This window comes from Eurytemora carolleeae, unplaced genomic scaffold (genome assembly GCF_000591075.1).
Source record: "Eurytemora carolleeae unplaced genomic scaffold, Eaff_2.0 scaffold241, whole genome shotgun sequence".
In the NCBI taxonomy this organism is placed as follows: Eukaryota; Metazoa; Arthropoda; class Copepoda; order Calanoida; family Temoridae; genus Eurytemora; species Eurytemora carolleeae.
Genome location: NW_019396172.1, coordinates 143940 through 156090, shown reverse-complemented (window position 1 = coordinate 156090; position 12151 = coordinate 143940). Strand labels below are relative to the sequence as shown.

General features: G+C 33.9%; 1 protein-coding gene across 2 annotated transcripts in view; it reads right to left on the bottom strand.

Moving 5' to 3' along the window:
* Nucleotides 1–5035: 5035 nt before the first annotated feature.
* The window catches only part of LOC111697146 (TWiK family of potassium channels protein 7), a 15836-nt gene continuing 8720 nt past the window's right edge, over nt 5036–12151 (bottom strand). Inside the window, exons 7-12 of one of the 2 annotated variants that reach the window (XR_002764237.1) lie at nt 11849–11921; nt 9114–9200; nt 7418–7545; nt 6588–6633; nt 5341–5695; nt 5036–5182 (exon numbers count right to left, since the gene is read on the bottom strand). Coding sequence is in view for 1 of the 2 variants with exons in the window: in XM_023467041.1 (XP_023322809.1) it covers nt 5522–5695; nt 6588–6633; nt 7418–7545; nt 9114–9200; nt 11849–11921 (508 nt within the window). In the remaining variant the exon portion in view is untranslated. The other variant, XM_023467041.1, reaches the window with a different exon arrangement.

Genomic DNA, 12151 nt, shown 5'->3' with positions numbered 1-12151 from the left:
AAACTTGGAATATTTTACCAAAAGAATTCAAAGTTTGATATCTACGAGTACTCTATAAACTCAACACAAATAAATTACAATTCAGAACTTTTTTTACATTAAATGTTTACAATAGCCTTGAGAATTGAGAAAGATAAAAATATTTTTTTTAAAACTAACTATAATATAATAAAATTTCTAAAATAACTCTATTGGTTTTCTTATTCCTGTGATACTGATTTTCGCCATTCTTTCTTTTTTTCATTCTGCAGGGGGGGGGCGCCCCCCCCTAGTTGCGCCTCTGCTTAGGATCACAAAAATCAAATCTCTCTGTTCTCTCTAATTGAGCGATAGCTACTAAAGTGCTGGAAAAAGAGCTTGTGAATCTCCCTAGAATTTATTCCTTTAAACCATGTTTATTGTCTTTTATACATTGAAGTTTTTCATTCACAAATGTATATTTTTTTCATTTTATTATGAACCCTTTCCCATAATTTCTGACGTACATCTATGAAAGAGTAGGACTGTGCAACATAGTACATAACATGCTTTTTTAAAAACCTGTCTTTACTGTTCATTGTTCAACATGCAATAGACATTTGATATCTGACTTGGAACATATTACAATTTATAATTTACAGTTAATTTTGCCGATGTTAGACATTTAATACGAAGATAGAAATGAAGCATATGTTGTACATTTATTTTCTGCATTGGTATGTATTGTGTTGTATTAGGCCTTACTTTTTATTATAACAGTTCATAACAGCTTAAATAAACATGTTATTTTAAAACCAATAGCTTAGACTCTTTAGCAATCAAAGATGCAATATTTAAATTAGGAATTAGATTTATTGGCGCCTGTACTAATATATTGCTATTTAAAAGAAATACAAAAAAGTCCTGAAAAAGCTACTCACTTAAATTTCTGGTTAGCCAAAAAAACTTTTTTAATATAATGATAATTCCGCTGTTCTAAATAAGCTTCCATTTGTTTTGCTGGCATTTTCGTATAGTTAGTGTTTGCTAGTGAGCCATTTACCTTAATTCAATATATTTGTGATTTATATGTAATAGTTAATAATTATCTATTATTTAACAATAATTACCATAAAACTATTTTTTGGTGTATTTTACATGAAAATTGGTATAGTTAAGGCATACTGGGAAATGAAAGAGAGAGAGAGAGAGAGAGAGAGAGAGAGAGAGAGAGAGAGAGAGAGAGAGAGAGAGAGAGAGAGAGAGAGAGAGAGAGAGAGAGAGAGAGAGAGAGAGAGAGAGAGAGAGAGAGAGAGAGAGAGAGAGAGAGAGAGAGAGAGAGAGAGAGAGAGAGAGAGAGAGAGAGAGAGAGAGAGAGAGAGAGAGAGAGAGAGAGAGAGAGAGAGAGAGAGAGAGAGAGAGAGAGAGAGAGAGAGNACAAAATAATATATTGCCCCCCCCTAGCAAAAGTCCTAGTTGCGCCTCTGCTGAGTACCATCACCATTCACCAGTCTGGACAACTTAGTCTTTATTATTCTTTGATGTGACCGGCAACGTACAGGGTGTCCCACGAAACATGACAGTTGGTGAATAGTTTAATGTCTTTTTCCATAATTTGTTAAGTTGTTTGATACCAAAGATCAATAAAAGTATTATATGGGAGTCATGTTATACTAAAATTGATTTCAAAGTAAAAGATAATGAAGCAAAAGGATGTTTTAACTAAAAATGACGATTTATTAAATGTCATGTTTCGAGGGACACCCTTTAGTTGTGTTGTTTTGCTCAATTCATTAAACCCTTATTCCTCGATATTAGTAGGGGGCTTCGATTAGACTTGTCCCACACTTGCATATAGCTAATTATTGGGCTAAAGATGATAACAAGATGGTAGGGGCTGACTAAGGTGAAAATATCAAATTCTTTAAAGTTAGGCGCTAAGCGGTAATTTTTGAAAAATCACATTTAGATATTGTCAAACATGTGAGTCTAGACGTGTCCAGGAGGAACAATCTGAAAATTGGTCTACAGAGAAACCAATTAATTTTCAGACCGAAGAATAGGGATATCTCATTCATTCTTGATCAGATAAATGTTTAGATGGTACTGTTGTGAATCAGATAGTTATTTGAAATTGCTAAGTTGGCATTTCTGCAAAAAAAAATTTAAGATCCATTTAAAATACTCACATTTTCAATCTGATCTTAGAGCAAATATTGTCCTTTCAATTAAAAAATGTGTTATCTCTCCACCTCACAGAAAATGTTACCCACATTCATTATGTAAAATGTGTGTATGAAGTCTTAGGTTTTGGTTCAAACCTTTTATTTTCCATATGGTATTATAAAGCATTGTAATATATTGTGGTTTCCACCTAGATACATTTATCTAGGGGTTTCCAGTTAAATTGGATTTGACAGATGGTATCAGCGGTTCTTACTTCTTGGCAAGAAATGTTTAAAGTTTTAGTATAAATCTTATAAACCACGTTTTGAGTCCATATATTTCCAATCATGACAATCATTAAATAACTCTATTCTTAAGTAAAATTCTTATGCCACTACGTCAAAAAAATGTTTCAATTTTTCATTACACATAGAAACCAAGATTAAAAAAGCTGTGCTGTACGGTGGAGGCTCGTTTACTGCATATAGCGGAGGCTATGGTCTGCATAGCGTAGGATCGGTCTGCCTAGTAAATCTGGGAGGCTTGTGTCTGNAATCTGGGAGGTTTGTGTCTGCATAGCGAAGGCTCATGGCGTCCAGGGTTCCCTCCCTCTACACATAAACATAGAAGTCAAAAGAAGCTGTCAATTGAATGAGCTTGATAACAATCAAAACTTAAATGAAAAGTTTGTCTTCACTGACGTATTGATATAATTTCCCACCACTGCAGGAAAAAAAAAATAATGGTACCTCGCGCTTTTCAAATTAGCCAGAGCTTGGTTGCCTCTTATGTGTCGTCTAACTGATTTGTCTTATCCAATATTTTGTTTTAGCTATTGTAAAATAAAAAATATATTTATTTAAAAAACCGACATGGCCGGCCGCTTGATGGCTTTTTGAATTTTTTTCTGTAGTATGTTATCTCCTTTGTCAAGATCTTCTTTGATTTTTTGTGCGTTGGAAAGAATGTCTTGTTTGAAGTCAATTAATAATTTGTCATTTTCCCATGCCATCCTTGGACCATAGATTTCTCAAATCTTGCTGGGGAGTCGTTTGTTATTAAGTTGAAGGACAGATAATAGAATGTGATTTTTCAAATGTGGGAGATTCCTAGGTCGGTAATGTTAGATTTATCTACTTTACAACGGTGTCAGCAGGTTTCATACTCTCCAGTAACTTTGATCTGTATATGTTGTACACAGCTGTTGCCGACATATCAATATCAATATCAATTAAGTTGAGGATGTTGCTGATTTTGAATACACGCATGATGACGAGAATATTAATGAAGAATATCCTGAAGGACTGCTTGGTGCTTACTGAAAAGAAAACTGAGATCACTGTGATCATGCCAGGCTACATACATCACTAACACAGGGGATAAGCGTGTATACTGTGTATGTATACGCGCCCTAAACTAAATCCTGCCTTTCTACTATATGAGGAGTATAAATCTATGTTTGTTATCTTGTTAAAATAATCACAATATTTCTCATATTCTTTGGCCTGCTACTTTCTTTGCTCTGCAGTCTTAGTAACCCATAATCTCCTTTATCAAGGATAAATGCTATGTACATCTTTTTTTTGTAACTGTGGTTCTTTGTTACTATCTGTAGTCCTGAGTACCAGAGGCGCAACTAGGGAGGAGGCGGCCGGGCGCGCGCCCTCCCCTAGCACCTGAGAGGGGGGGCGCCCCCCCCCCCCTAGTTGCGCCTCTGCTTAGGATCACATGAATTCGAAATTGAAATGGATAGTCTAGGGAACATACTGTATTAATGTACTCTACTGCATATAATTTGTGAACATTTACATGATTTGTACACTTTGAACTCCCTTTTAGGCTGAAAGGGACTGACAAACTTCATACCGAGAGATTCTTTTAATTCCTCTCTATATATTCTATTCTCTATGGGTGAGGGGGAGTAGGAGGTAGAAGCTTGCTTTGCACTGGACCAGCTTAGTATTTATTTCTGTATGGGAGGAGAGGCCCTGTACCATGCAGGTTATTTTTTACAAGGTTAGGAGATAAAAGCAAAATAAGAAAATTTGTGACTGACAAGAAGGCTTTACAGACACTTTGGATTTAATTATTGTTTACTCTTAAACCCATTTCAATCTTCGCCAACACTTTATTGCTGAGAAATTCAAGAAAATAAACTATTTTCTACTTTTCTAAAAACATATTTGGTTTGTCTGTCTGTTGGTTTGATTGTTTGTTTTTCCATCGACTAAATGTTAAAACTACTCAGCCAAACGGGCACACACTGTAAACCTTACATTACCCCACAGAGAGTTTATTGCCGGTTAAAATAGAACAATCTTTTAAAAATGTTGAAATCTACAAAATCTTTGAATATGTATACAAAGAAGTAAAGGTTGAAAAAATAGATTTGCAACAACTTTGCAATTTGCAGCCGTAGTACATTTGAATTTCCGAGCCGGGTCAACCTTTCCGGTCCCAGTTTGTACTGTATCGTCCGGACATTGGGTAAATAAAGCAGACATTCAATAGGACTAACCGGTGCAACAAGACACGGTCAGACTTTAGGTTGAATTTACTTTTACTGAAGGGTCAGAGGTGCGTGAACTGAAATAATTAAAAGAAGGGCGGGCGCGAAGAGTCCTGTGAGCCTAGTTTCTTAAATATTGCAAAATATCCTTCTTAAAGAATTTTAATTATTTACAACTACTTTACAGGGAAGTTAAGGGAATTTTACTTTATCAAGAATTTCCAAGACCAATTTTGCCCACAAAACATCAAGAGCGCAGCTAAAGATGTTTTGTATGCAAAATTGCTCGATGGAACCCTTGCTTAAGTAAAATTTTTATTTTACGGAAAAGTTGCACAATTTTATCCTCTTTTGAGATGAAAATGCGTGATTTTTTTCACGAAAACTTCGCTGAGTGGGTCGTTATCTTAATTAATTGTCCCAAAGGGTGTAAAGTAACTTAACCTCCCAATATTGTGGGAATCATAGGTCTGTAATTTTGGTCAAAAGGTGGTAAACAAAATTTTTACTTATTTATATTTCAAATGAAACAACAAAAGTGTTTTTTAACTATAAAGGGAGTTTAAAGAGAGAGATGGGTAAAAGTTTTCACAATTTTAGCAACAATGTTTGTGATGTCAACTGTCAAACAAAAGCTGATTTTTCTGTTTCCTTCTTGATGTAAAATTCGCAAAATCTCTTGTTTTTGCCCGTCTCGCCCTTTAAACCAGTTAAATGAAATTATCACATTTCTCTGTCTATACAAAGGTTATTGATTTTATGTTAGAGCCTAGGGAGTTCATGTTTATTGAATGTCACTGGTTTCTGTATTCTTTAAGGAATGTCACTTCACAGGGTAGAAAAAATCACCAAAAAGATGTGCTAAAAGTATTTTAAGAGTAGAGAGGTCTAATCATATTTGACGATCCCAAGTTTTCTTCCGAGGGCAATGACCCCCCAGACGACCTTCTCCTGCATCAGGTTGAAGCACATAGCTATGACGGCCATACCGAGGAGGATGTAGAGGCTGCAGAAGATAAACTGGATGTTGACGACACCAGCCAGCTTGGCCTCACTCTCATCCTAGATACAGTCGTCGTCGTGTTTATCAATACAGTTGTCGTCGTATATCAATACAGTTGTCGTCGTATATATCAATACAGTCGTCGTCGTATATATCAATACAGTCGTCGTCGTATATATCAATACAGTCGTCGTCGTATATATCAATACAGTTGTCATCGTATATATCAATACAATCAAGACGAAGAGAAGTTGTCAATAAACAGCCTTTCTTTGTAAACTTGTAATTTGAAAAAAGCTCTACTAAGAGTTTGAACGTACAGGGTAACCCACACATAATAAGACTGTGTAAGGACGACCTGAAACTCGTAAAATACGATCCCAAGGTTAAATTACGTCTTCTGTTCTTTATATAGTCTTGCAATTAAATGATTTGGAAAAGAAAGAAACAAGTTGACAGCTGCAGGGAATCATGAATATAAGGGAAAAAGTAGTATCTATTCCGTACAGTCGTCTCTGAAGTCTCATCCTTTATGGGTAACCCTGTATGAAATTAATCAGTTACAAAATACAAAATTCTCATCGACCATTCCAACAATATGAAAATGAGAAAATATTCCATCGTTTACACTGCTTAACAGTAAGAATTAAGACTTATTCGATGTCAGTTAATTTCTTAATTCGACAGATATTGAAATTTTATTCCAAAACTTCTAAAATGGTTATAACATTGTCGTCTTCCTCTATGTCGTCTTCAACATTGTAAACGTGTTTAAATATGACGGCAAAGCCAATTTTAGACACAATTTAATAAAATGAAAGATGTGACAGGATCGATTCTTTTAAAAAGATAAAAAAAAATATACGTCTAGATCGCAGCTAGCAATAAAAGTAATTGAAAGGGTTTACTCAGAGATTGTACGACGACATTTAAATTTTGACATGGCCATACCTGGTCCATTGCATCTCCAGGTAGTATATCTCCAAACCCAATCGTACTAATTCAACAATAACAACAATGATAATGATAATGATAAAAATAATTACAACAACAAACAATAATAATGATAATAATGATAATAATAAAAATAATTTCAACAACAACTTAGCAATAATAATAATAATAATAATAATAATTATTATTATTATTATTATTATTATTATTATAATAATAAATATTATTATAATAATGATAATTATTATTATAATAATGATAGTAATAATAATAATAGTAATAACAATAACGATAAACATAATAACAACTAATAATAATAATAATAATAATAATAATAATAATAAAAATAATAACAATTTGATAATGAGAATAATGATAAAAGAAATAATAACAAAAACAAGGAATTATATTTTCTAAACAATTTTCTTTTATCAAATTAAGAGTTAGCGGTTCATTCCTCATCTCTTCAAGGAACTTAGAATGTTTGTTTTACTGTTACAAGCTTACAAAAATTTAAATTACAGCTTACAGAAAATCAAATGACGCGTAAAAAAGTTCTAAAAATGAAAACAGGGATATATATGTTTCTCCTCCTTACTGAAAACAGGGATATAAATATTTCTCCTGCATAATGAAAAATCCTCAAAAATATTTCCACTTTCACCAAAAATGGGATATCAGGGTAGAGAGCAAAGATTGACAAGATATTCAAGAATCAGAAAATGGGAGGATAGGGTGGAGGAGGAGGAGGAGGAGGAGGGGTTAATTATTGGAAATATATTTGCCCTTGGAAGGTTTGAGAAAAATGTATTTTTATTGTTGAATCCCTGAGTGAAATGAAACAGAAGTAGAATCCGTCTAGAAAATTCCATCCTTCCCATTCTCCGAATAGTATTGCTCCACCACATATATAACTTATCATTACAGTCAAACTTAACGTTATTGGGACAGCAACCTTAATATTAAATGTATTTAAACTTAATGTTATAGGGACAGCAAACTTAATATTAAATGTATTCAAACTAAACGTTATAGGGACAGCAACCTTAATATTAAATGTATAAAAACTTAGCGTTATAGGGATAGCAACCTTAATATTAAATGTATGCAAACTTAATGTTATAGGGACAGCAACCTTAATATTAAATGTATAAAAACTTAGCGTTATAGGGACAGCAACCTTAATATTAAATGTATTCAAACTTAATGTTATAGGGACAGCAACCTTAATATTAAATGTATAAAAACTTAGCGTTATAGGGACAGCAACCATAATATTAAATGTATGCAAACTTAATGTTATAGGGACAGCAAACTTAATATTAAATGTATTCAAACTTAACGTTATAGGGACAGCAACCTTAATATTAAATATATTCAAACTTAATGTTACAGGGACAGCAACCTTGATATTAAATGTATACAAACCAATTGTACAAGGAATGAGATACAGGGTGTAGGGTGTCCCTCTTAAAAAACTTTGCCGTAGTGGTTATAGATGCTTAGGGAACAGTTTATATTAAATTTGTAAAACAAAATGTTTTTGGAAAGCATAAATTTCAGTTATTTCAAGGTGTTCGTTTTTTCGTTCTAGGCTTCATACTTGTTATGCTACTACCATTTCTATGAGTGTTATGAAGCCTGTTCACCTTGAATATAAAAACTGTACAAAAACTGTCCCCTCGGTACTCAATTTTACAAAATTTCATTGGGAAACCCTGGACAAGTACATTATAATCGACATTTTATGTTGGTTTAATATTAAAGCTTGATTCTCGCGAGAAAATTCAAAAGTTTCAAAAAATGTGGATTATATTTTTCAAAGATATGAATGAAATTTTTAGATGATCTTTTACTATTAATATTTTTTATTTGACCTCCATGGCTTATATTTGAACTATCTGCCCTAAATTTTACTTACTATGGCCTATATTTGACCTACCTGACTTACAGTTGACCTACCTGACCTATATTTGACCTACCTGACCTACAGTTGACCTACCTGACCTATATTTGACCTACCTGACCTACAGTTGACCTACCTGACCTATATTTGACCTACCTGGCCTACAGTGGTCCTACCTGACCTATATTTAACCTACCTGGCCTACAGTGGTCCTACCTGACCTTTATTTGACCTACCTGGCCTACAGTGGTCCTACCTTACCTATATTTAACCTACCTGACCTATATTTGACCTAACTGACCTATATTTAACCTACCTGACCTACATTTGACCTACCTGACCCATATTTGACCTACCTGACCTATATTTGACCTGATTGACCTATAATAGACCTATGTAGCCCTTTTTTGGCCTATCTACCCTAAATTTTACTTACTATGGCCTATATTTGACCTACCTGACCTACAGTTGACCTATCTGGCTAATAATTGGCCTATCTGACCTACAGTTGACCTGCCTGCCCTATATTTGACCTACCTGACCTATATTTGACCTACCTGACCTATATTTGACCTACCTGACCTACAGTTGACCTACCTGACCTATATTTGACCTACCTGACTAGTTTCCTCAAAGTTCTGAATATATTGAGGTTCTTCTATTCTAGAACTTTCAGAATAACTTTCAGCTGCAGACACTGAATCCTAGATTAGATTGCATTATTTAGATTAGATTAGATTAGATTTTTAATAAAAAAGGAAAAATTAGATAGTGTTTAAAACTTTCTTGTTTTGATGTCAAATGTTGCTTTAAAGAATAAGATATTATTTCAAAAAGAAAAATTGTAAACTTTAAGGAACATGTCTTTATATGAAAAGAAAGTACTGTATTTCTTAAATTTACAATCTTCAAAAAGCCGTAAATTTCAATAATAAAAAAGAACTTTTTTGGTGAGGATTTTTTTCCCGTTGTCTAAATCAGGGCCGATTTATTTGTTTCTGTGTAAAAAGGTGAATAAATAAGAAGACTAGAGTCTACTCCAATAAATCTAATCCTCTGTAAACCCCAGGTTTATTGAACTTTGCTGATATCTTTCAGGGATTACAGGAATTTTTCTCAAATTTAAAAATGCAAAAATAAACTAGATTTTTCTTCTCAACATAAAATGTGCTACATGCAATTTACACTATACAGTCATATGCACTAGAATGCAGTACACAAAGTACCCAAGAGCGTAACATCCATACAAATTCACAGAGTAGCATTATTTCACTCAGATCGTAAATAGTTTAATCTATATATATATTTGGCTTGTCTGTCTGTTTGTCTGTTTGTCTGTTTGTCTGTTTGTTTGTTTGTATCCAATAAACGTCAAAACGGCTGAACCGATCGGGCCCAAATTTTTTGTGGGACATCACGTGACCACAGGGAAGGTTTATGAATGATAAAAATTTGAAAAAAATGTGTTTTAAAGGTTTTTAATTTTGTAAAAATTTCTTCTTCGTTTTAACATGTAAACAAAAAGAACAATTTAAAAAGCCTAGTTAAATTTAAAATTAATCATTCAGATATCAGTGTACATCTAACTTTCAGAGAATCAACAACTGGCTCTGGCTCGGCGCTTCTAAAAGTACTCAGAGATAAAGGGTGACAGAAAGAAAATGGCAATCTGGAAAAACTTTAGCCAGGGGTGTATATCCCCCGTATACACCCCTGCACACAAATGGAAAAGAAATAAATGGAATATTGAAGGCCTGCAATAATCTTTCAACGTTGTATTAACCTGGAGAATGGAGGTTTTTAGCTATCTGGATTCAGATTTTGCTACTGGCACCTTTAAATATACTCCTTAATAACAAGCCTGGTTAGCTGTTATTAGTATCAGAACTTGTCGGGAAGACGTTAATTCTTTCTTTTGAATCTGGCTCTATGTGTAAGCATTAAGGGAGCTCAGAACAGTCAAGTTCTTATGCAACTCTCTCCAGTTTCTTGTGGCTGAACAGAACCCTATGTGGAATAACATGGCAGTACACCCTACTTGGAAAAAAAGAAAAAATAATATTGGAAAGAAGGAGGGGTTTCTCTACGCTTCTCTTCCCCCCTCCCTCTTGCCAGAAACAAGGAAAATATAGAGACGGGAACTCTGTAAATCCTGGATAGAGACAGGAACTCTGTAAATCCTGGATAGAGACAGGAACTCTGTAAACCCTGAATAGAGACGGGAACTCTGTAAACCCTGGATAGAGACAGGAACTCTGTAAATCCTGGATAGAGACAGGAACTCTGTAAACCCTGGATAGAGACGGGAACTCTGTAAACCCTGGATAGAGACAGAAACTCTGTAAATCTTGGATAGAAACAGAAACTCTGTAAATCCTGGATAGAGACGGGAACTCTGTAAACCCTGGATAGAGACAGAAACTCTGTGAATCCTGGATAGAGACAGAAACTCTGTAAATCCTGGATAGAGACGGGAGCTCTTTTAAAAATATCCACTCCTTCCCTATCCTTTCTTATCCCATTTGTCATTATTAAGGCAGAATTCTGACAGTAAATATCCTCAGAATTTAAAAACCCCTTTTAGTGCAGTGAATTTTATTTTTCCGACCTGAAAGAATATCAAACGATGAATTTATGTTTGAACCAGTTATTGAGTCAGACATTCCTGGCAAAACTGAAAACTGAATATCAGCTAAAAAGAAGATACAAGTCAGAGAAAAAATTTACTGATTTTTGTAAGATTTTGTTAAAAATTTTAATTTAAAAATAAATTGTAAAAAAAATCATTTAGACAACACAACCTATAAATGTCGAATTTTAAACGATGCATTCGTAAATAGTTAATATGTCATTATATTTATTATTTGTGTTATATACATTATACTTCAAATGACGATTATTTAGCTGATAGGTGTCTCTGCTCTCAATGTTTCAGGGGTTCCATGTGGAAGAGACACCTAGCGACCAAAAAAATAAAAAATATTGTGAAATATCAACCTTGTATGAATGCATCAAATTAGTTTAATACAGGTTGTCAAATCTTAATGTTTAAATTTAAATTTAAATTAATTATGTCTGATAAATTATACAAAGCTCTGTGAATTTGTATAGACACTACTCTCTGAAGTTTATGACGTTTATAACCATTTTCTCCTTAAAGACGCAACAGTTAAAAGTCAAATTAGTTGTGATCAATATCGAATTCAATTCGATATCAGCCTATGCCCCTCTTAATTTTTCACGAACACTTCTTTTAACTTTAAAGTGGGTTCTTTTGTACACAGGGAAGAAAAAAATGTACATCAGTACACATTAAATGTACTTAATGAACTCGTAAATGTATTCAATGAACCTGTGGTTTCCCCTCCTCCGTCAGTCTTATCATCCCTGGATGAATTTGTTGTGTGAGCGCTTGTACTCTATACCTGAAATATCAAAAAGTTAATATATAAAATATGAAGAAAAAAGAATTGTAAAAGCGACTGAAGTTGCCCCCTCTCTCTCTCTAGTTGCTCTCAAGTTTTAAGGATAGACCCTAAATCCTGGATAGAGACAGGAACTCTGTAAACCCTGGATAGAGACAGGAACTCTGTAAATCCTGGATAGAGACAGGAACTCTGTAAACCCTGGATAGAGACGGGAACTCTGTAAACCC